This window comes from Podarcis gaigeae (genome assembly GCF_964106915.1).
Source record: "Podarcis gaigeae genome assembly, chromosome: 5".
NCBI lineage: Eukaryota > Metazoa > Chordata > Lepidosauria > Squamata > Lacertidae > Podarcis > Podarcis gaigeae.
The window spans coordinates 55420546-55446788 of NC_139681.1; the positions used below are offsets into that span (position 1 = coordinate 55420546).

The 26243-nt window shown below is 41.8% G+C and overlaps 1 protein-coding gene across 1 annotated transcript in view; it reads right to left on the bottom strand.

Moving 5' to 3' along the window:
* SORCS3 (sortilin related VPS10 domain containing receptor 3) overlaps window positions 1-26243 on the bottom strand; it is a 422195-nt gene that overhangs the window by 178983 nt on the left and 216969 nt on the right. The window contains exon 4 of the mRNA XM_083741537.1: window positions 2447-2605. Coding sequence (XP_083597663.1) covers window positions 2447-2605 — 159 coding nt within the window. The remainder of the gene's footprint in view (window positions 1-2446; window positions 2606-26243) is intronic.

The following is a 26243-nucleotide window of genomic DNA, read 5'->3' on the forward strand; positions in this document are numbered from 1 at the left end:
TTGCTAATTTCGATGTTTACAAATAATTCTGTGTTCTAAAAAGATTGAAAATGGGTGTGACTATATCTTGAAAAATTATAAACTGGTGCTCCATGTTGTTTTATTCACCCATCCATTGAACACCATCATCCATATACATGATGCTTTGCAGAGTACTAAAGGGTATATCTCAGCTCCTGCTGCATTTGAAAGCACTTCACAGTATGTGCTCCTTCGTTAAATTGAATGGGAGAAGAGACACTGCAGCAGGGGTTAGATCAGAATCCAGCTTGTAGGTGGAAGAAAAGGCAACAAACAGAGGGAGCATGGTTTCTGCAAAAGCAACAGCCAACAATTGCCATCCCATCAATAACATCCATCGAGAAAAATTTCAGGCTGTTACATGGCGAGCACTTCTTTTGAATCTATCGTTATTTCAAGACTATTGCTCTGCAGTTACCCTCTCATCCATATCCTGCAACAGTTATGCATAACCCCATCACCAAAAAGACAACTAATGTGTTTGTTCCTAACAGAGATCCTTTTAGATGATCTTTCATGAAAAATGTCTGCCGTCAACATTACAGTGTCTATGGGATAACATTATTTTCTTCAGACAGTATAGCCCTATTCATGCATTGCTCATCATAGGCATGCAGAACAAGGAACGGGGCTGCTTTTAGACCTTCCCCCAATGGTGAATTGCCCTCAGCCCTCAGAAACCATGTGTTGCCTATGGCCATGTGAGCAGAAAGCCACACATAAGAGTCGTGCCAGATTAGTGATGTGAAGGAAGACCTGTTATGGCAAGCTTCACCCAGCCTGTCCCCAGAGCCCCGCCTCTCAGAAAGGCCGTCATTGGCCAATTCAATTTTTGGATTTCAGCAGGAAATCCTATCAACCAACTGAAACCAATGTCAGAGTCAGCCAACCACACAGAAAGGAACCGCCCCCTCCACACACACCCCAGTTCTCCCACAGCAATTGGCACTGCCGATAATCTGTCTTTCAACTCACCCAATCATGTGCAACATGTGGCTACTGGAAGCAGGGGAGAGATGTGATAGTAAGGCAGAACTAAAACTACAGTGCCATCCTTTCTTCTTTTTCTTCTTAAATGTGAGTAATGCTTAAACAGGGCTTCTATGTTTCTGGGCTCCTATTGACGTTTTCTCTAAAGATTGAGGCATAATAAAGGACTGCAGTTTTGTTACAATTTGCACCCGACAGGATTAACAGTGCTACAACAAACAGGGATGGCAGCTGTGTTAAATGAGAATTAAAACACGGAAGAGTTCTGCATAGCTCAAAATAAGACAGATAGCACAGATGTACCTGACCCCTTTGCAATTTTGCTTTCAGTATACCATGACTCCATGAGTGGCCTTGACCACAGGCACAAAGAGTAGTTTAAATTCTTATGTTTAGAAATCATTTTGCAAGCTTGGAAATGGGGAAGCCAATAGTGTGAGGCAAAAAAATGAGGGTTGCAGGTGAATGCCCTGCGCAGGGACCTGGGAGCACTATTTAAAGTTCAGTGAATGCATAAAGGAATAACATTGGGATGGTATTATTTGGATTAAATAAGAATGGAAGCAGGAGAAGCAACAACAATAGCATCTCCCCAAGACCAGAACATGAGAAGTCACCCAAAAATGTTTAATTTGGAATGGAATAATTGGCTTTTTAAATTGTATTATGATCTGGTATTGTATCAATGTGGCTTATATTGGATTATTATTAATGAAAAATTAATAAAAATTATTATAAAAAAATAAAGTTTGGTGAATGCATGTTCATCCACTCAGAATAAGCTGGTGCATTTGGATGTGAATGTGTTAACCAAGTATTTTTTCGGGTTTTGCCCCACTGCTGAATGCAATCTTCTTTCTCCTGTTGAGTACCTGATACAGATGATCCACCAAAAAAAAAAAAAAAAAAAAACCTTTCTGTAGATGAATTGCCATCACTAGACAGTATGGATTCTCCAGACATTTATTCACCAGATAGTATGTATACAAGGAATAAGCAACAGCAGCCTAAAATTCAGGCCCTGCTTCCTTCTTCCCTCTCAACTTCCAGTATGCCAAAAGGAAGTGATCAGAAGCTTTCACTCCCTGTTTTAAACTAACCAGAGTTTGTGGTTTGATCTGGAGAAACTCTAAACCATGATTTGATCGCCATGATCAAACCATAGGTTAGGTTTGATACTGGCTTGTATTTTAAAGGGTAGTTGGAACCTGTGGCCCTCCAGTTATTCCTGGACTACAATGGCTAGCCATTGGTCATGCTAGCTGGGGCTGATGAGATGTTGCTGGACTCTAATTCACAATTTAAATGCTTCCTATCATACCAGAGAAGAGAGAGCACTTGCGCCTAAGGCTTACTGCTTCTAGTGCATGTAGAACTAAACACTGGTATAGCATTGCATCTGAAACGAGGCAAAGATATATCATGAGCAATGTACCTTTTGGTCAAGGCTGTATGCTAGAATCCAGTCCTCTTGCTTAGGATGGAACAGCAGGCTCTGGATGTAGAAGCTGAGCCGATATTTTTGATAGGTGGCGCCTTCGTCGTTACTGATCAGTATGCTACTTTCAATCTCAGGATCACTCAAGAGCATTATCTATATAAAAAGAAAGGAAAGACAAGGTGGAAATAGGCTTAATTACATATCTGATACTAACTTGAGATTATTATCATGTGATAAGAATTGCCCCTATATAGTTACATTACATGTAATAATTGTCCCTACAGTGGTACCTTGGTTTACGAACTTAATCCATTCCAGAAGTCCGTTCTTAAACCGAAACCATTCTTAAACCAAGGCGCACTTTCCCTAATGAGGCCTCCCACCACTGATGCCCTTCCACTGTTCGGATTCTTTTCTTAGACAGAGGTAAAGTTCTCAAAAAGGGATACTACTTCCAGTTTTGCGGAGTTCGTAAACCAAATGGTTTGTAAACAGGACTGTTTTTAAACTGAGGTACCACTGTATATAAAAGCGACACGGGTGGTGCTGTGGGTTAAACCACAGAGCCTAGGACTCGCCAATCAGAAGATCAGTGGTTCAAATCACCGCAACGGGGTGAGCTCCCGTTGCTCAGTCCCTGCTCCTGCCAACCTAGCAGTTCAAAAGCACGTCAAAGTGCAAGTAGATAAATAGGTACTGCTCCAGCAGGAAGGTAAACGGTGTTTCCGTGCGCTGCTCTGGTTTGCCAGAAGTGGCTTAGTCATGCTGGCCACATGACCCGGAAGCTGTACGCCGGCTTCCTCAGCCAATAAAGCAAGATGAGCGCCCCAACCCCAGAGTCGGCCATGACTGGACCTAATAGTCAGGGGTCCCTTTACCTTTACCACTGTATACAGTTACATTGCCTAGTTGGAATACACTATTGAACTCTTGCCTGAATCAATGGTGGAGAGGGGTGGATGGATGTATAGACCCTATGGCTTTTGCGTGGCTAGAACTGTACAAAGGCAAGAGTCACATCCATTGCCCTGTCCACCTTTGTCTCTGGCCCCGCCCACCATCTGCATGTGGCCACCAGAAGGTTCTCTGTGAGGTAATGTGGCCCTCAGGCTGAAAGATGCACCCCACTCCTGGTTTAAACATTTTGCCCAGTGAATGATTTTCATATTCCACACTCAAATGTTGAACTCTGCATCTGAAGTGATAATAGTGTCAATATCAAATATGACAACCAACTATATATAAGGCCTTATACTGTACACTGTGTACTAAAATGTTTTATTCCAAACTTAGTTCCTTTGGCAAGCCCTTTTGTGGTAGCACAATTGACACTGACATCTTTTGGCTCATACAAGGATATTCTTCATGACATCACCTCTCCTCATGCAAACCTGCATGGACCCTGAGATTGTCATCTAACAAACTACTCTGTGCACCAGCTCCAAAGGAGCTCCATAGAGTAGTAGCTTCCATCCATGGACTGCTCTTCCCTGAAAGGCCCATGTAGCACCAACTCTGTCATCATTTTGATGCCAGACAAATACACTTTTCTTTTCCTGGGCATTTGGGCAGCTGCAATGATCGGATGCTTTTACTCTGTTTATGCTCTGGGAAGTAATAACTTTAAGAAACTAAACAAACTAGCTTGTTCTTAGATCAGCTAATTATTTATACTGGTGATAGCAAAAAAAGGGAAAGCATTCTACCTAGGAATTCACCACTGTCATTAGGCAGATACAGTGACAAGGTTCAAGGTGACCCCTTCAGCTCACTCTAAATGGTTGCAATGGTCTGTACAATACTCCACAGTCACCGATTTTTATCACATGTGGCAAAATTCTGCAACAAGGAAAGCTTTATTCTACGGCTAGTATAAATTTCACAGAAAGGGAAAATTTACATAATGCCTTATTTTGCATGATCTATTCTGCAATATTTCCTATTTTGCATAATTTATTCCAGTTTTCCTAGTCATGGCGAGGAGCAAGGAGCTATGTAGGTGACTAAGCTCCACCTCTTATCTTATTCAGCAACTCCTTGCTCACACGGTCTTTCAAGCGATAAGAACAACTATCCATTAAATTAGAATGATCAGCTTTCACGCATATATTTTCAGACATATCCCCCCTTTTTTTATAGCTGAAATTTGCAGGAAGCCGAATTTTATTTCCCAGTGCCAGATTATATACTTTTTGTGTTCAACTGGAATCGTAGCACACAAGCAGTTTTGTCTGTGGAGACCTGCTGTTGCTTCAGAGTGTAAGATCAGGCTAGCAGCATTTCAGCTTGGCACTAAAAATCAGCTTTGAGAATCTCAAAGCCTCACTTCAGCAAAAACTTAGTTCAATAGGAATTATCACCTCTATCATCTCTGGGGCCGCTGTGACAAAAGCTCAGTATACCATGGAAATAAGCCTTTATTTCTTTTTGCTTCCCAAAGGACTTCCATATTGCACAATAAAAGAGAAAAGGGTTGTCACCTCTAATCCCTATTTGGGGGGGGGGGACTAAATCACCTTTTCAGGATTCAAGAAAGCTTCTGTTTGGGACTAACTTTGTTTCCTGATCTATTTATTCATATCCAGAGGATAAGAGAGATATCTGTAGCTCACATTACTAACATTTGCTTACATCTGCAGACTAGATGAAAGAGAATGGAAGATTGCCACAAAGCAAAACATTTCAGAAGGATGCTACTTTTAAAACAAAGATTCTCTGGGGAAACAGATTTGCCACTCACTAAAGGTTATCTAGTGAAGAATGTTATAGATTAAAGATTTCCTCTTGTTCTAAGCTTGGATAAAGAGGTTAAGGGTCTTAATTATAGAGTACAGCAGATGGGTATCCAAATTTCCCAATGATTCATTGTTGACTCACTTTTTGCTTCAATAGGCTTTCTTCCCAGGTAGGTGGGAATAGGATTGCAGCCTTACAGCACTGGTTGTGCTATTTGGGGACTTGCAGTCCCTATAGTTTAAATGTGTGTGGCATATCTCCCTTTGCAGCTGCTTTGTCAGGAAACTCTGCTTAAAGGAACTTGTGCCAGCTGTATCTCTAGGGGACTCCACACATTCAGATTAAAAGGTTGACTGGGAGAATGTGATGGCGCTCACTGTTTCTGCTCCCTACCTCCGTGTATTCAGCCAAAGACTTGCAAAAATACTTTAGGCAAACAAGTTGTATGGGGCTAGGCTCTCTCTATGCAGCTGAAGACTTTTCAGAAGACCAAGTCCCAGATCACATATGCCTAGCTTATGTACTTTAACTTCTGCAGACACTGGCTCTGCACAGACAATCCACTGCACATGTGGAGGTTTGAGCAGGGCCAGAAACATGATCATCTTCCTGAGCCTCCATATTCAGTGAAGATGTGGGAAACATGTGAACGAAGTTCTCATCTTTCCATAATATCCTGAGAGAAGATGTGCTTTCCCTGGATGTTTCCTGCCAACCAAGTTGTTTGCTGTAACTCTGAATGGGGAGCACAGAAGGGCTCTGTCTCCCCATATCCTTAATAATTGCAACTAGCAGCAACCACATAGGACTCATGTCTGAAGACTAACCAAGAAAAAAGTTTTCTCTGGTAGCTCTGCAAAGTGAGCATATTCCTTGTGCAATTTCCACTTTCCCAAGTGATCAGACTTTCCAGATACAGCACAGCTGAGTTTGGCTTCCTTTGCATGGAGAGATCACTGCAATCTCTCTTCCTCTTTTTTGGCATTAATATATGGGTTTATTGGCAAATATAGCTCACAGTGTTTGCAGAAGTTAAACATTCCTACAATCAATAAATCCGCTGCCACAAATCAGATTCTCCGAGATACCCTCTAGGCTACCACAGCCCAGCTTTCTGCATTTTTGTCTTCAGCTGTAGTTCCATTCTCGCATCCCCAAACTGGCTCCTTATCTCTATTTCAAAAATACCACTAATTATCCTTCATGTATAAATACCTAGCTTTTCCCCTTACTTGAGTTGAAAAGCGAAATAGGCCTCACCCAGGTTCTGTTGAGCTTCACCTTCCACATCATCCTGTAACAACCAGTAACCCTCAAAAGCATTACCAAGGAATTTGCATAATAAAAGGGTGTGATCTAGCCCATATTCACACTTGCATAGCTTTCACTAATCTAGAACAAGTAAATAGGAGTAGAAAAGGGGAGGAATTTAGTTCAGTTCAGATTTAAAGGCAAAACTCCCCAATTCACACTTTCAGGAATAATGAACAAACTGATATGCAGCCATCCATCAAAATTTGCACTTCTCTGAATTTTGCAAGGCAGTTCTGCAGCCGAGTTATGTGTACAAAAATGCATATACTGAGGTAAAGTGTGCATATATTCATGAAAATAACGTACAAAAATGCACTATATTCCAGAAAATTGCTTCATAAAACTTTATATTTAGGCACAGTTGCATACAGATTTGTGCATATTAGAAGAAACTAGTACCTGATGAATTTTCATAAGGACTTCTAAAACAAAAAGTGAACTGGTGCAGATATCTGGAGAAGTGAACTTAATACAGTGGTACCTCTGGTTACAAACTTAATTTATTCCAGAGGTCCATTCTTTTTTTTATATAATATTTTTTATTAGTTTTATGAAATACAGAAAAAAGAATAAAGAACGTATTATAAAAGTAAAAAAGAAAGGTTACAAATTTTTCTTACTCCTTTTTCCAAATCTGTTGGACTTCCCCACGTCCTCCCAACCCTGCATTCTCTGTGATGCATAGCGTCTGCAATTTGTTAACTTATTTCAATACTTATTATATCTTCCTTTTTATCATGTTACCCAATTTCAAATGTATTATAACCCGAATCATGTACATTTTCATTTTAACACAATAAAGTTGTTTCATTATTCTATCTCTGACTCCTTGTACCTTAATTTCCATTTCCTTAATTTAACCTTACTGAAGCTAGAATTTCCTAAAGGGTGCGTTTTTTAACATTCATACAACTTATAATGTTTTTCCAAATAGTCTTTAAATTTTCTCCAATCCTCCTCGAATGTTTCTTCTCCCAAGTCTCGGATTCTGCCAGTCATTTCGGCTAGTTCCATATAGTCCATCAACTGCGTGTGCCATTCCTCCAGTGTGGGTAAATCTTGTGTCTTCCAATATTTTGCAATCAGGATCCTTGCTGCTGTAGTAGCATACATAAAAAAAGTTCTGTCCTTCTTAAACACTCTCCAGTCCACCATGCCCAGAAGGAAGGCCTCTGGTTTCTTAGGTAAGGTAAATCTCAGTACCTTTTTTAGTTCATTATGAATCATTTCCCAGAAGGCCTTCACTTTCGGGCAGGTCCACCAGAGGTGAAAGAATGTCCCTTCCGCCTCTTTACATTTCCAGCATTTATTATCAGACAGGTGATATATCTTAGCAAGCTTGACTGGGGTCATGTACCACCGGTATATCATTTTCATAATGTTTTCCTTCAAGGCACTACATGCCGTAAATTTCATTCCGGTGTTCCATAACCTTTCCCAGTCTTCAAACATAATGTTATGCCCCAAATCCTGCGCCCACTTTATCATGGCAGATTTGACTGTCTCATCCTGAGTATTCCATTTAAGCAGCAAGTTATACATTCTCGAAAGTAGTTTACTTTTTGGTTCTAACAATTCTGTCTCTAGTTTCGATTTTTCCACCTGGAATCCAACCTTCTTATCTACTTTGAAGACCTCTTGAATTTGTGCATAATGCAACCAATCTCGCACCATTCTTAACCTGAAACCGTTCTTAACCTGAGGTACCACTTTAGCTAATGGGGCCTCCTGCTGTGGCCATGTCTCCGGTGCGCGATTTCTGTTCTCATCCTGAGGTAAAGTTCTTAGCCCGAGGTACTACTTCTGGGTTAGCGGAGTCTGCAACCCAAAGTGTTTGTAACCCAAGGTGTTTGTAACCTGAGGTACCACTGTATCGGGGAAATGAGCAATGGAGAGAAATCAAAACTGAAAGATTTGCCCATCCCTATTGAGGAATAGACAATATGGGACACTTCAGTTTGACCTGCATTGTTTGCTTTCTGAGCTATTCCCAATTAGCTGCTACACACACACACACACACACACACACACACACAAACAACAAAAAAAGTGACCTCTACTACATTTCACTCACTGGTTCAGTTCCTGATTGAACTGATCAATGTCTTCAGACTGATCCCAATACAACCTTCCTATAAGATTTGTGGAACAGCAATTCCTTGATTTCTGAATGCCCAGGGTTCATCACAGACTAGTTCACTCCAGAACCTACAACAGACTAGCAGAGAAAGGGGGGTCCTGGAAGGAGGAACAGGGGTCTGCTTGTGGTTTCATTCAAGGAAAGAGCTATAAAATAGAAATCTAATCTATTAAGCTTGGCCTGAATATGTATAAGAGTCCCAGGCATCTGAGCACAACTAGGAAAGTGAGCATGAAGCGTAGCTGTATCCATTTTTTCTGGTAATCTGATCCCAGACATGACAGATGATGAGCAAAATCCCCAACATCTTTGGTTTACTGAAACCGATATCAGTTTGGCTTGGATTATACAAATCAGCAGGGAGCCTTTCCAGCTTTGGTTCACACAAGAAAATCAAAACGGTATCAGCTTCAGTAAAGCAAAGATGGAAAAGCTCATGGAAAGAAAAAAACTGTGCAGTGAGAGCCTATCTCCCTATTTAATAACATTTAACCCTTTCCACAGCAACCCCCTCCAAAATAATAATATGTGAACAAAAATAATCATCATAATAAAAAATAGATATATGTGGAAAATAACACTTTACATTTGTCAAAGGGCAAAACTACCTCTTCTTATTATGTGTCTTCAGCAAAGGATCCACCCCATTCGTGATTTAGATTAATCTCTTTTCATTAGCAGCCAATAAACAAACACCAGCTTCTCTGGCAATGCCCAGGACCGCCATTTATAATTGCCATAAGGAACACCAGAGAGTTGTCAAATATAATTTATAGCCTTTTAAGATCTAATCATTTTCTATAATATTAGATTAAATGGCAGCCCTTTATTAAAGAGGAAATTATAGTTCACCTTGCTACTTTCTGGAACATTTTGTTATATATTGTTTTTCTCTGTCCATTACAGAAGGATATACAGTACATTATTTCGGGGGGGGGGGGGGGAGAGTGCTGCAAAACGAACTTGAAGGGAATAAGGTTTCCCTTTCCTTTCTGCATCCTGGCTGCAGAAATTGTTCTGTGAAGGATTTGCAAGGGCACAGTCTAGACTGCGATGCCAGATACCTGGATGCAATTCCAGTGGAGCAAGAAAATGCAGTCAAAACAGGAATCACCCGTAGGTGATTCTTGCTAGAATCTTAAAATGTTTACTTGCTTTAAGGCATAGTTTTGAAGTGCATGTTTCTAGAATTCATGGTTTTTATCGCTTTTCTTCTTCTTCTTTTGAATTTGAATTTGTGGGATATGTTAATTAACATAAGAAGAGTCCTGCTGGATCAGGTGAAAGGTCACTCTAGTTCAGCATCCTCTTTTCATAGTTGCCAACCAGGTTCCTATGAGAAGCCTGGAAGCAGCACCTGAGTGCAACAGCACTCTTTCCACTTGTGATGCCCAGCAACTGGCATTCAGATGCAAACTGCCTCCAACAAGATGTTTGCATTTGATGTAAAGTGAATTTCTCTCCCCCCCCCCAAAAAAAATATTCATTTTATAACACAAATAAAAAAAAACAGAAAAGACAAACAATACGAACAAATTCTTGCCATATCCTTATTTATCTAAACATTAAGTGGGCTTCCCCAAGTCCCACCTATCTGATTTTCATTTTACTTCATCTTTAGCAGTTTACATATATCATAATTTCTAACCATCTTTTTTTTAATCACACTTAAAATAACTTCACATTTTATAACATACAAATAATACTATTTTAAAATACCCTATCTTCTACTTCTAACCCTACAGCCTATATCCACTGCCAAAGCTATTCTAAGGTTTAAATATTAACATATTTTTTTCAAATATTTCTTAAACTTCTTCCAGTCTTCTTCCACTGTCTCTTCTCTCTGGTCTTGGAGTCTCCCGGTCAGTTTGGCAAGTTCATAAAGTCCATTATCTTCATCTGCCATGATGCAAAGCGAATTTCTCACTTCATACCCATTTTAATGTTCCCTTCTTGAAAGAATCCAGATGATTTTCATGTTTGCTCAGGTGTACATTTCCACAATAAAAGAATAGACTGATTGTTCCCTTATTATGGTGTAGCCTGCCTATAATTGGTCGTGCTGGGTCCAAAATTAATGTATCTCTTTAAGTTTCCATCCACTTTTGTGTGTGCATAAAAACCTCTCTGTGAGGTCCTCTCTCAGATACAATTTTCATAACTGAGAAGGCAAAACAAATAAGACCTATCATGCTTATACCCTTTGACCAGATGCAACCCACAAGCCAAGTATTGTGACTGACAGGTGCTTGTTAATCCATACCCTCCATTATAGCTGCTTCCAAGCTGTCACTGTTTTGTGGGTGGGATTCAACCACACAAGGCAAGTTCAAGTTGTGCAGTTAAAGTAGATTTCATAGGATCATAGAATTGCAGAGTTGGAAGGAATCCCCTGGGTCATCTACTCTGCAGAAATCACAGCTTAGGAGTTCCTGACAGATGGGCACCCAACCTCTATTTAAACATATTCCATGAAGGGGAGCCAACCACCTTCCAAGACAGCCCTTCCCATCGTCAACCAACTCTTACTGTCAGAAAGTTCTTCCAAATGTTTAGTCAGAAACTCCTTTCTTATCATTTGAATCCATTGCAAATTAATCAGGACGAATGCTTAAGAAACAGCTCATCTGGGATTGACTATAGAGACTGAACCCCTAGTTTGAATCTCACCCTTGTCATGACTGCATTTAGCAAGCCATGCCCTCTCTTTGTCCTCGCAGAGCCCCAGTTCAGCTCCTCTTTCCAGGGGACTTTGAGAACTGTGAAGGGAACAGGGGTATCCGAACAACTATCAGCACCCTTAACAAACTACACTTCCCAGAATTCTGTGGGGGCAGCCATGATTGTTTAAAGTGGTATCACAATGCTTTACATGCATAGTGCAGATGGGGCCACAGTCTTTGCTTCTTCTGTTATCTAGCTGTAGTTATTGCAACAACCCAGTAAGGCAAGTCCATATTATTATCCCTGTATTACAGATGGGAGGCGAGTTTGCCATGAAACTGAATCAGGTTCCCTCCCCCATCCCTATCACAGTACAGCCAAAGGGCAATGAGTCTGACAGACCTGCCTGAAAACAGGCCACTTCCACCCACAGCCTACTGAAATCCAGCTGCACTTGCTGAGCCTCAGCAAATTACACACAGAGAGACTGTAAAATTATATCACCACTAGTCCCCTTCCCATTCTCAGTTTGGATTACAAACGTAAATGCTTAAAAATCTTATTGGCCCACACAACCGCATCTCTTGACAAAAGGAAGGAAGGAAGAAAGAAAGAAAGAAAGCCCTTTTGACTGTGAATGTTATGTCGTACCATAAAGGGACATTTCTATCAATATTACCATTCCTTGTGCCTTATTAATTTCCTCTCCCACAAAAAAACCCCCCAAACATAAATTTCAAGTGCAAATTACTTGAGTCCGCCTCTTTCAATGGGCGCCAAGAAGTTTTGTAGGTACAATATCTGTAACAATATCACTGCTGAGTTACATTAGCAAGAAGCATCTTACAAAATGAATAAAGAAGACAGGATAGAAATAAATGCCTTTTGTTCCCAGGAATAAATAGAGGACATTAAACTCTTGCTTGCAGGCAGCCAGTTTGTCAGCTTTTTGAATATATGCTCCCCAGGTTAGCGTGCCTCTGTTTAATTTTTGTAGGCAGAAAGCCGCAAAACCATCCTGATGCTGGAATAACCGCTGGGCTAAAGAAGAGCGCTTCTGCTTGGCACAAACAACCGCCCATTGTCATTAACAGAACACAGATGCTGTGCCTGAAACATCTCTTTTTTTAAAAAAAAAAAGCAGCAAAATAAAGCTGCACCTGAAGAAATGTCTGGAAAAAGCAGGCCTAATTGGGTTCTGTATGCAGCGCATATTCATGCTTTCCAAAGCAAGAGTACTTAGCTGAAAAGACATGTCTTCAACTACAGAAATTATCTTAAACTCAAACTCAAGGTGGTTAAATGAAATAGGCTAGAACCACCTTCAGACATTCTGAAAGTATGAACATGTTGGGAGGGGGACAGGGATGGTGCTTGCTAGTCCCAGCCCTGGACTCAATGTGTTGGTTAGCTCTGCAGGAGCAATCTGGTACCCTACAGTTTTCAGGCTCTGTGTATACATGGACACAACGGGCAGGATTTACCTAACATGTCCAGTCTGTGGAAGCCCTGTTGCCTTAGTTTAACCTAGACATAACCTCTAATCCTAGCTTTTTCATGGCTATTCATAACTGTTGCCATTTATGGCTGCTTCATTCTTCCAATCAGGAATCAAGTAATAGATTCTATTACAATGGAACCAGTGCTATTTTTCTAGAAAAAGAGGTGCTGGAACTCACCATGAACTTCTCCCTTGTTCTCTTAGAATGGCTGAGAGGTACTGAAGCTGAACTCCCAGTGAACTCCCAGTGACTGAAAAAAAGCTCTGGTTGGACCACAGTGTGTGTGTGTGTGTGTGTGTGTGTGTGTGTGTAAATGTTTCAGATTTAGCCATGTACTGTGTCACAAAGGCAAATTAAAGCCTTTAGGGTGGCAGAAATTGTCCTCTCCTGGTCACATGGTTGATCAAAGCCAATCAGGGATCAGCCTTTTGCAATGGTCTCCAGAAAGCTGCCAAGAGTGGGGCTCTATCTCATCCCAATTCCAATTCAACACTATAATTGAGTTTATATTATATGCTTTAAAACTTCCCATGCCTAACTTGTTCCCTTTCAAATTCTGCCTAAAGGGTCATTGCGATTCATGACCTTCCTTTCTGCAAATTGTTCTAATCTGAGATCTCAGGTAAATATTCCAATGGCCAACAAGGATTACAAAACTGCCAACTTCTGAGTGGCCTCCATCCTTTATCAGAAAAATTTCTACCCCAAAAGGGCCAGCCAGCTTGGACCTTCTCTTCCAACTTCTTGTAACATGACTTATTATTACTTGGAAATTAACATTAATAACAGATTTAATTAGCAGATATAGCTCCAGATTATCATCTTTCTGGAACATAATGATGCAGTCTTACAGGATGAAGTGCACTCTTCTCACTTTATATGGGTTTATGAAGCATGTGTTATAAAAGTACCTCAGCCATACGGCTTTTATACCTTGGCAAGCATTTCAAGGCAATCCCATAAAATCCATGCAAATCTTAAAGTGTTAAAGGTGACTTTCACTACAGTAATGAAAGAACAAGACAGACGCCCAACGGAAATTAAATAGCACCCTATTCTTTACTTAGTAGTTTGTAAAACAAAGCACAAGCTCAATATTTCATTGCCTTGCACAGGTTTCTAAAACCAACCTTCTTGATCAAAAATGGAGGAGTGAAAATTTGCAACACTGAAATAAAGCATCACCTTTCAGCTTCTATGCTAAAGAGTATGCCCCAAGGCTATAAGCTAGGAACAAGGTAGAGTTCATTCCTTGACAGTTCTGTGCTTTCTGCCATCCTCCAAACTCCACCCACCCCCAAACTTCTCATCTCTCTCATGTAGTTGGCAATAAATCCCTTTGGGGATGCAAACACTCGACTGTACAATGAAAAATGTGGAAAACATAACCCCCCATCAGCTCTAACAGTTAGTTCAAAGACACCATTACTGCAAGATGCTTGTGTAACTCTCCTGAAAGGAAGGTTGTGCTGCTTTTGTTCTCAATATGTGTGCCAGATACTAAGGCTGGTACTACTTTCAAGCTCTAATGACCAGAGTTTGGGAAGAAAAAGTTTACAGTATGAAAGCTGATGTTGAACACAACTTGCATGGGCCTCTACTGTACTCAGATATATTATGATGTGAACCACTACCAAGTGAGGTCAAAGCTCAGAGCAATACATGCCGTGCTGCCTTTGAATCTAGAAGAGCACAAAGCCACCTATAGCTTTATACTCTATAAATTTGTCTAATCCCCTTTGAAAGCAAAATAGGTACAGTTGTCATCACCCCACCTTGCAGTAGCAACTTCCAGAGTTTAATTGTGCACTGGGTGCATAAATACTTCCCTTTGTTTCTGCTGTATCTCTGCCTAGTCAGCTTCACTGAAAGGATCTAGATTTTGTTACAGGAAACCTCCATCTATTTTCTCCCCACCATAAATGAGTATAGAGATTAGGGGTGGGGGGAAGATACCACACAGAGATTGTCACAATTGCTTATTTTACATGTTCAATATGTAAAGGGGGAAAGTAGTGGCATATTTAGCCTTAAAAGGCCAAGAAGGCTAAGGAAATGTACAATGCACCATTTTATTCACATAAGTAATTTAATAGCGCTATTAGTACAAGTGAAGTTATTTTGCTGTGTTGGCAATTGTTGGACCAGGAACTCAATCTACAAAAGTACTATTATGGAACCAGAATTCCCAACGTGTTTCTCTGCTGGGACTCCTAGAATACACAGGGGGAAACCCACCATCGTTATAATACTGTAACTATTTCTGCTTACAAAACAGAGTTATTTTAACAAGCAAAATTGCTTTTGAGGTCTGTGGGGAACAACAGAAATGTACTTTGCTTTGAACTCAAATATTCTAGGTACAAGTGATAAATACTGCCTGCTTTCCAATCTCTGCAGTTTTGGGAGAAGGGTTACTGAGAAAGTTGTGAATATGTAGCACATGCTGGCTGGGGATGATGGGAGTTGTAGTCCCAACATCTGGAGGGTACCAGGCTGGCTACACAGTGATGGGTGTAGAATGAGCTGGACTTCCAGATGAGGGTGCAAAATAGGAATGCTTGAGGTGCGAGCTCTCGCTCTCTCATAACAACAACAATTCCAGTACAGACTGACGTGATCGGCACATCCTTAACAACTGCATGGATCAGAACTCAGTTATTCAGCGGCTTTTACATTTCCCAAATATTCTGAACCAGTTTTCAGCTCAAAATTAATTTTATTTAAATAATAGCAACAACAATAGTAATAAGTCCATAGACCTAGAGAAACATAGTGACATCATATAAAGAAAACATAGGGCTATATTGTGGCTTTACGGGGGGCCCTACTTGACTTGGAGAGTTACTGTCATCACATGGACTCAGAGGTGAAGAGATCTGCCAATCACCCCAATTCACTTTGAACTGTGGGAGGAAATAATTCGACAGCTGGTCTGGAAGGATGTAGCATGATTCCAAGGGTGAGTACTCACAGACACACTTGCAGCTGTATTCTGAGCCAACTGAAGTTGTTACAGACTCTTCAAAGTTATCCCCCTGTAGAATGCATTGCAATAATCCAGCCTATATGGAGGGGAAAGGGATTGCACTTTCTGCCCTGCTCCTGATCTCTATGTATTCCAAGCCAACAAAAGGACATGTGTGATGGGGTCTGCCAACTGTCTGGCAACTGGTACCCTAGTGCTCGCAGTGCCTGGCAGACGCCAAAAGAAAGGTCTTGGCAAGACATGACAAAGCATGACTCTTGAGTAGGCTTCAGTTTGGTGTCCCGGTGGCCAAATCCAGTCTAATTCCAGTCTCTGTCACTTCCTTATGCTTTCAATCATAAGTCCTTTTTTTATTATTTTAGAGATACACCTAAAACTTTGCATTTAATGTGTGTTTACATTCAGATTTCTAAAGTAATACAGTCAGTTCCAGTTGCATACAAGGTTTTTCCCATGCACATATACCATCCTGAGATCTTGGCCAAGCTTCCACAATTACCGTAGGAACTGGTTTATTCCCAATATGGTGTCTGTGTGTGTGTGTGTGTGGAGGCAAAGACTTATAGAGGCAAATTAATCAATTTGACATCCAAACAAAAGATTATTTAATGAAGTGAAATAAACTTTGGAGTAAATAGTTAGCTCCAGTCAACATAACTATAGCATTCTCAGCAAAAAACAAAGAAACCTGAAACCCATTTGGTACAATGCATCCCTTTAACACTCTTTAAAAACCAGCCATTACAAGCTTCTAAATAAAGACATTGCATCACACTATACACTGTACAATTCTATTATGAGACCTAAAATGAATAAATTGTCACAGTCATGTAAGATAAGGAAGCTGTAATAGAGAAGCGTTCAAAAGTTCTGCAGGATCTTGCAATTTGGGCAAGCCTTTCTTGAGTTACACAGTTAAGAGGCATGAGTAATAGGCTGTTCCAGAGCAAAGGCGTAGGAAAGTCAGGTGGTACCTGGTACGGAAAATTTCTTGTCACCCCGTCCCCCACATTGATATTTTTCCCCCTGCAAAAGATGAAGGCAAGGCAAGGCAAGGCCTAATCTACTCAACCTAGTCTCATTTTATTTACATAGGCTGACTTTCCAGGACCTGGGAAGCCCTGCAGAGGGTAGGGCAGTAGGGCAGTTCATTAAAACTTTTTTTTTTTTTAAATGCCTGCTCCAAAGGTCTTATCTTACTAAACTAGGGATTATATAGCTATAGCTGAAATTTCATACATATCAGTTAATATCTTGACCCTGCTCTACTGAGTTGAAATTTCAGCCCATGACATAGGAAAATGGCCAAGTAAACAGCTATTTTCATGGAGGAGGGTCAAGATATTAACTTATATGCATGAAATTTCATTAATAGCTATATAATCCCTATGGTAGTAAGATACAGTAAGACTTTTGGAGCAGGCATTTTCAAAAAAAATGTTTTTTACGAACCACCCTAGTAGGGCAGTAACTGTTCCTTGATAATTTGTCACCCCCCTCCATGGTGGCATCCGGGACCCACCCACCCCTTCCTATGCCCCTGCTCCAGGTGGCAACAGAGGAACAGAGAAAATCAAACCCATGTGTTGGCTAAAACTGGCCACAACTGTATTAAGTACAGCAGGTAAGTGGGGTGGGCATGGCAATGGGGCAAGTACCAGTCCCTGATTCAAATAGGCTGCCGGTTGTCTGTTAGGCCATCCCAGCATGGTGGCTGAGGAGTGTCCTTGAGAGCTAATCCAGTGTGAAGACACATTGTGCTGCAGGCTATGCATCTGGGATCACACTGGCCAACTGAGGTGAGGTATGTCACACCATTTGGACCTGGAAACAAAGCCTGATGCCTCAGAACCCCCAATGCCCCACCACTGGATCCTGCCCAATGCCATTTTTGCTCAGGTTGTCATGCTGCCGAAAAGATTAAAAAGTGCCGTCTTCCTTCTTCAAAACCACTGACATTTTGGTTACCCACACCCCTGAAAACTGGAAACACGTCCACCACAATGTCATTAATTGTAAATAGGGTTGCAAGTTGCCGGAAGATAATTTTACAAGATCCTCACATTGGAAGGACACTATAAGCACCTTGCTGCTTACATGGCCCTAGAACTGTATCCTAAAGCTAGGATTTGGACCTCATCGGCATGCATATTATTACCACTCTGTTCCCGATTTCTTTGTTTTTAAATCCTTCCCAGCTCTCTCTTTTTGCTATGTCCTGAGGAAGAGCACAAAAGCTGCAGTGCAACTGTGAGCAAAGCATTTGTGTATAAAACATTCAGTGCCTGATTATGAAGTAAGCAAATCAAAATGGCTGAGTAATAGAAATTGTGTGTGTGTGTGTGTGTGTCTGTGTAGCAAATCTTTCCAAGAACCTCATTGCTCTGAGCAGAGAGAACTGAATTTCTATAAGTTTCATGCATCTAATTTGCACAAAGCTTATTTTACACACAGAAATTTTTTTTGTATATTCTGTCATCACAAAATGTACCAGAAAAATGGGTGGTGTTTTAATCGCTTCTGTGCTTTGAAGGAGAAAAGATCTGCAAAAAGGTTGCGCGTTCTCCCTTGCCATACTGGGACCCCATTCCAAGGAGGCTCATCTTATCATCTCCTCCTCAAGGTTAAGAGGAACATGTTGCTGCAAACATATAACAGAGTTTGCCCACTAAGCACACCAATTATGAAGAGCTTCAGTGGAAGGAAAGAAAGAATGAACACTGAAAAAAAATGGTTGTGCCCAACACCATCACTGCATTAGGACTTCCACTCATACAATGGGACTTCATTTTCCTCCCCTCAGCCTGCAGCTGGACCCAATGAATTCAGAACAATTTTTAGGACTCTCCAGGCAAATTTGCCAGGGAGCAAGGAGTGGGTGAAGTCCCATTGTGTAAGTGGATGTCCACTTGTGTAATATTGCATTCTGCCCAGTAATTATCCATACGTCCCATAAATACCATATGAAAATATATCTTAATCTTCAGCATCGGCCAACACTATCCCTCCAAGGTCATCGTTGTCTTTTACTATTTAGTCTGATAAAAAAACTTACAGAAAACTCAAAAGCTGGCACACTATTTTTTGATATTTTAGTTAGTTTCATAAAGGTATTGCTCTAATGTGGATTTTAGATTCCCCCCCCCCCCCCTTTGCTAGACTTAAAAAAACCATAAAATGCTACTAATTGACAGCAGGCAGATATGCAAACCATTAAAAATAAAAATAAAACCACCCACAATTTTCCAATAACCACATCTCCCTCTTTGTCAGGTCAAATGTGCTGTTCTTGGATGGCTTCCATTTCCACTGGCACCTGAAATTTAACAAGCAAATGCTTCTTATGCTTGTGGTGTCTTCTAATTAAAAGTGAAAAGTACACATGTCAAGTGCCAAAGATACAAGAGGAGGCAACAAGACACAGCAATACAGCTTGCTTAACGGCAATGCTACATGGGGAATGTTTCAGGTTTAAGGAATATTTAGCTTAACTACTTTTCCTACACTTGTTTTCATTCAGCATCTCTATCACCTTCATGAATCCGCAGGTGAAACACGATATATACTACACAACCCACGCAAAAATTAAAATACCAATTTAGGAACTGCTATTTGCATCACAGAATGTGAAGACTTCTTCCTCCTATCTGTGGTCCACATAAGGCTCCCAAGTATTGGTCCTAACTATGGCTTTAAAACTCAATTGACATCACTAGACCCAGAATTTTATTTTTATTTTTTAAAGAACGTCTAGGCTGCTGTTCAGTATAAATGGGTTGTATCCAGCTAAAACACGAGTGGGGAATGTTTTTCAGCCTGAAGGACATATTCTACAATGGGCAACCATCCAGGGGTCACATGACAGTGATGGGGGGGGAAGAATCCTATTTATAAGACGCACAGAAAAGTGGGCATGATTCTTACCTTTGTACAGCAGCCTATATTCTGGTCACAAACATGACAGAGCTGTCCAAACAAAACAAAACAAAACACAAACATACTTCTCTCCATCCTCCCCCCAGGCAAGAGAAAGGCACTGTTGTATCAGAAGGACACATTCCAACAAAGCCAAAACTCTAGAGAAGGGCACAGAGAATGGCCAGGGAGGGATGTGGCCAGAGGAGGAGGTGTGGCTTGTGGAGAGACCTGGAGGCCAGATAGAGAGGTCTGGACTGGTGCCTCCTGTTTGTGGAACGCTGTCCTATTCTCTATTTAGTTTTAGGTGCCAGGCAAAGACTTTTCTCTTTACCCAGGACTTTGGGCCTTCATTTGAAGGGTTCCAGGCATTTGAGGTCACTTTTAGTGGAGCAAGATTTGTAAGACCTAACTTTTATCTGTGTAGATGTTTTAAAGCTTTTATCAATTGTGTTTGCTTTATTTGGGTTTAATGTAAGGTCACTTTTATGAGGAAAGAAACTAACTGATGATGATGATGATTTGTGAGGGAGGGAGGAACCTATTTCTCTTTCCAGGATCTGGTTGCGCAGCTAAGTGTCAGCTATTATCCTTAGCTCTATCTTTGCTATACAGTAAGCTCACAACTTGCACGATGCTTACATGGGCCAGTTGTGTCCGACTCTAGGGTTGTGTGCTCATTTCGCTCTATAGCCGTGAGCCAGCGCCGTCCGAGGACACTTCCGGGTCATGTGGCCAGCGTGACGAAGCTGCAGCTGGCAAGCCAACACCAGCGCAGCACACAGAAATGCCATTTACCTTCCCGCTATAAAGCGGTACCTATTTATCTACTTGCACTTAAGAGTGCTTTCGAACTGCTAGGTGGGCAGGAGCTGGGACCGAACGACGGGAGCTCACCCCACCACAGGGATTCAAACCGCCGACCATACAATCAGCAAGTCCTAGGCACTGAGGTTTTACCCACAGCACCACCCGCGCCCCCCAGGGATCATGCCTAAAGCCAAAATTGCATTTAGGCAAAACCCATTGGGTTCAATGGCAGGTGGAATTTCCAAAGGCATTTTCCCCAGATATGTACACATATCCTTTAGTGCAGTGTTCCCCAACCTTGGGTCTCCAGCTGTTTTCGGACTGCAATTCCCATCATCCCTGACCACTGGTCTTGTTAGCAAGGGATGATGGGAGTTGTAGTCCAAAAACAGCTGGAGACCCAAGGTTGGGGAACACTGCTTTAGTGCATCTATTTATTTGCAATGCATACCAATCATAAACAGTGATACATAGACTTCTATATATATTTAAAACAATATCATGCCATTTTAAACAGCCGTGTCGCCTCCCCGCCCTCTGGTAAGGGTGCTGAGGGTTGTTAGGCGGTCCCTATTCCCCATAGAAAGCTACAGTTCCCAGAATGGTTTGACAATCAGTCCCCCTTTCCCCTTTGGGAATTGTAACACTGGGAGAGGGGAGAGTTATGGATCTCCCTACAATTCCAAACACCCGTAACAAACTACCCTTTCCGGGATTCTTTGGGGGAAGCCATGCCTATTTAAAGTTGTCTGTGATGGCTTCAGATGTGCAGATGGTCCCCCTGTGCGAGTTTCACTGCAATCCCAAATATATTCTCTCTCAGTCTCACTTGCCTATTGGCAATCTGGGAACAATACTATTGACTTGCCTTACAGATTTCATGTAACGATGCTGAGATAATATATACAAAGTGCACTGAGCATTAGCAAAAAGCACGATAGAAAGTAGTGTGAATTAACTGCAGATTTAAAAAGGAGGTTTTAACTCAATTTTAATCAGAATGTACCCCAGGAGACTATGCTTAGCACAGCCAGCCCTGCCATTAGGCAGAGAGCAGTTCTGCAGGTCATGAAAGGACAGAAAATTCTTACTTATTTAATTTACCATTCCTGCATATTTACTCCAAATGTATCTGTGGTTGTTTTTTTTTCCACCTAGGTACTAAAATAACTTAGCCAATTTGAGGCATTATGTGGCCAGACAGCAAAATATATTGGGCCAGCCTGAATGAATGGCATTCCATAATGTACATAGACTTGTACCTGAAGAAGTGTGCATGCACATGAAAGCTCATACAAATAACAAACTTAGTTGGTGCTACTGGAAGGAATTTTTTTTTTGATACATCTATTGATTCATTTCAACATCATTCCAATTTAATTTTCCCAAATATAAATCACCTGATTTTATTCTTTTATTAACCTCAACATAACAGAATGTCTGAGAATTGTCTAAAAGCAATGGGTGGGATTCAACAAAGTTCCTGCATGTACAGGATGAGGTCTTCTCATGGGACTTTTCTCCTTAAATCTGGCCAGGAAAGTTGGGGAAAACCCATAATAGGTTTAGGGATAGGAGGGGGAGGAGAGTGGGGAAGTCTTGTTCCATGATCCAGTTCACCCCCTCCCACACACATAAACCACATTATTATGCTGAATTCCACACATTGTATTAATGTGACCAGCAGTTTTTCATTTCCTCCTGAATGAAAAACTGCTGATCACCGAATGGTTATATAATAAGAAATCCCCAAACACCAGAGACACATGCTTGACGCTTCTTTATTCCAAGAACTCACATAGAACTGAAACTGAAGCTACACGGCAGACACACCGACCTCACCCTTTCTTCCCTATGCCACTGAGATCCTTTGCATGTTTTTTACTGCAAACCCCAGTGTGCAATTCCCTTACCACAATACCACACCAATATATTCCTTAGATGACTCCCAATTCTTCTGTTACGCTGGATGCTTCAGAATGATTGAACTCAGTGGAGGAGCTTCATGCTCCAGCACCGGGGGCGGAGAGCAGGCGGGGGCAGGGCTGGCGCCTGTCCCGGGGGCGGGACGCGCCACCCAAAGGGGCAAGGCGCACATCTTGGGGGCGCACGCATCCTGGGGGCAGGGCTTGCTGCCTGCGGGGGAAGGGTACACAGCATGGGCGGGGGGACAGCCTAAATGGAACCCCACTGGGATCGTGCTGCCGGGGGCGGTGCGCTCCCCCCGCCCCCCTCTTCCTCCGCCAGTGATCAAACTTCTATTATTTATAACTAAACATGAAGGGCAGGAAATTCTTTTTATATAGTTTTTAAAAACCCAGAAAATATCCAGCTGTTTCACGTTCACATTGCATAAAATAGGAGTACGGATTAATGCTGTGTTACAGCCTTTGCCAACCTGGTGCCCTCCCAATGTTTTGGACTGCAACATCCATCAGTCCCTGCCAAAATGTCTGTAAAGGCTTAAGCTCTGTGAGTTCTACCTGAAAATAATGTTTGGAGGGTGTTGGATTGTCAAAGGCTTAAAACGAGGTGGCATAACTTTGAATACTGTGTGAACGTTTGAAAGCTATCTACAGGATCTGCTCAGTCTCAAAAAATGCAAAGGAAGGAAGCATTTAGAAGAAGGGATGTCTTGTTCCTGATGGCATCATACTTAGGGGCAGCGGGAGGGGGGAGATTTGCTCCCTGGTATATTAATTCCAGCCTCCAGAGGTCTCCAGGGCAACTCTGTTAATACCGCCAAAGAACTGAGTGCCTCCCTCCCTCCTTCTCTTGCTGAGCTGTTCTCCACCCATTCTATTATTTTCTTCCTCCTCTTTTTTTATAAAAAAATCAGAACATGCTGACTCGTTATTATTGATTGATTATTCTGCTGACTGCAAAGCACCATTCCCTTCCTTGTTAATGCAAAACTACCTCATTTTTCATACGTCATAAATTAATATATTACTCTTCCTGAAACAGTAGAGGAGAAAGTTATGTTTCTGGGAAAGGGTATGGAGTCGTCGTCCCCCCCCCCCCAAAAAAAAAACCCCTCACTGGTCACAGATGTCTCTTTCTACTGTGGACCAGGCAACAGAGTCCAGGTGACATTTTCAAAGTCAGATTTATAAACCTCCAGGATTCATTGAGGATGACTCTGTGCACTACATGAGATCTACCTGCTATGTACTTTACTGCCCACATGGAGCTTCTAATTAGCAGATTTCCCAATTCATTTCTGTACATCCAGCCTCTTGGGCACATAGAGCACTCCCTTTATTCCACTGAATAAGGAATCCTTCTAAGGCATGCAACCTGCATAAGAAGCATTATTGAACCATAGAACTACAAAGGAACTTAGGAATCTGCCTTCTAAAAACCCACGCAGGCCACACTTAAGGTCTTCAAGGGCCACAGGTTGCCCATATGTTTGCTAAAGGTTCAGATTTATTTAGATGAGCCTCATGCATGAAATTGATCCACAATATTACCCAATAGTTCACTGGAATTAAGGAGACATAGATATATATTATCTTAGAGAAGCCACAGACCATGAATTAGATACATGCTCAGATCACTAATGAGCATGCCGGAGAATGTATAACGCAAAGATTTTACAGCAATAATAGCTTGCAACTTAATGCTGTTGTATTTTTAATCAATTATTTACTATTAATTCACATCTTGCATCCAAGTGCTTTAGTAATTTTAACAAATTTAATCTCTGAGGCTTCATTTAAAAAAATGATTCAAGCATTCATTAAAAATAACATGATACTAAAAGCAAATGAAGAATACTAATAAGGACTCTTATTTTAAGAAGTTTAATAATTTACTAGCTCTGGGGTGCATGACATTGTCAATGCAAGGATCTCAGAAGAATACTTTCAGAGGCTAGTAACTAGCAACACTCATGTACGATGGGACAATGTCAAGCTGGGATGCTAGCAGGAAGGCGGCACTCAGAGAAGACAAGTGATAAGAGAACAGAACGTGGGAATTCAGTATCTTCAGTATCAGCATTAGTGTTATTCATATGTTCAAAATCAGTCCCATTTCGACATTATGAACTTCATTTTATGCTACACATATCTGTGGAACACATTATTTTTAGAAGAAGAAGAAGAAGAAGAAGAAGAAGAAGAAGAAGAAGAAGAAGAAGAAGAAGAAGGGACAAGAGTGAAATTATCAGTTACCTCATGACTCTCTATCTTGCTACATATTTTCCATATGTGGAATATTTTGCACAGTTTATAAGAAAATTCTCCCATGCACGTGTCATTTTAAAAAATGGAGTCTGTGTCATGGTGCTGAGAATCAACTTGAACAAGGATTAAAAGAAGACAGTGTCTAATCAGGAAATTTGCATGTTTATTTAATTCCAAGGGCAGTGGTGGGTGCCTATGAAAAGGGGCAGACTATGGACCCCATGCTGAAGATGATTTGAATGTGGAGTTAACCAGGGCTATTGACTGTTTGGCTCCGAAGCGCCCTCTCCGATTGCATGGAGCCCGGACAGCCTCGTGGTTTTCCATGGATTTGAGGGCAATGAAACATTCATTGAGACGGCTAGAGCGCCGGTGGTGGATAACTCATTCCGAATCTGACCGGACACAGGTTAGAGCTCAACGTCGAGCCTACCAAGTGGCGATAGCAATGGCGAAGAAGAATTTCTTCACCGCCTCTATTGCATCTGCAGAAAACAGCAGCAGGAGACTTTTTCAGGTGGTTCACAATTTAGCGGAACCACCTGCAACATCAGGGCCCAGTACGGGCCACATGATCTCCTACAATGATTTTGCAAAGTTTTTTGCAGATAAAATCGCTCAGATTCGGGAAGAAGTAGACTCCACCGTGGGAGCAGGGCCGGGGCGGGAGAGTGCTAGAGTTTTGTCTAGTCAAGTTGCATGGGATCAATTCCAATCTGTTACCTCCGAGGATGTGGACAGGCTGCTTGGACGAGTGAAACCAACCACCTGTCTCCTGGATCCTTGCCCATCCTGGCTTATAAAAGCTAGCCGGGAAGGACTGGGCGATGGGCTTTGTGGGGTGGTGAATGCTTCCCTCCGTGACGGAGCCTTCCCAGACCCGCTGAAAGAGGCAGTTATTAAACCACTTCTTAAAAAACCATCTTTAGATGCGGCCACGATGGCCAACTATCGCCCAGTCTCAAATCTTCCATTCTTGGGCAAGGTGATTGAGCAAGTGGTTGCTGAACAACTCCAGGCACACCTGGAAGAAGCAGACCATTTGGATCCCTTCCAGTTGGGATTCAGGCCTCATCATGGGACTGAAACTGCCTTGGTCGCACTGGTTGATGATATCCGGCAGGCTAGGGACAAAGGTGAGAGCTGTTTCCTAGTTCTGCTGGATCTCTCAGCGGCGTTTGATACCATCAACCATAACATCCTTCTGGACCGTCTTGAGGGGCTGGGAGCTGGGGGCACTGTCATACAGTGGTTCCGCTCCTTCCTCCTGGGCTGTGTTCACAAAGAGGTGGGGGGATGAGTGTTCAGACCCCTGGGCTCTCACTTGTGGGGTGCCTCAGGGTTCTGTCCTCTCCCCCATGATTTTCAACATTTACATGCAGCCGCTGGGAGAGATCATCAGGAGGTTTGGGCGGATGATACCCAGCTCTACCTCTCTTTTAAATCAGAACCAGTGAAAGCGGTGAAGGTCCTGTGTGAGTGTCTGGAGGCGGTTGGAGGATGGATGGTGGCTAAAAGATTGAGG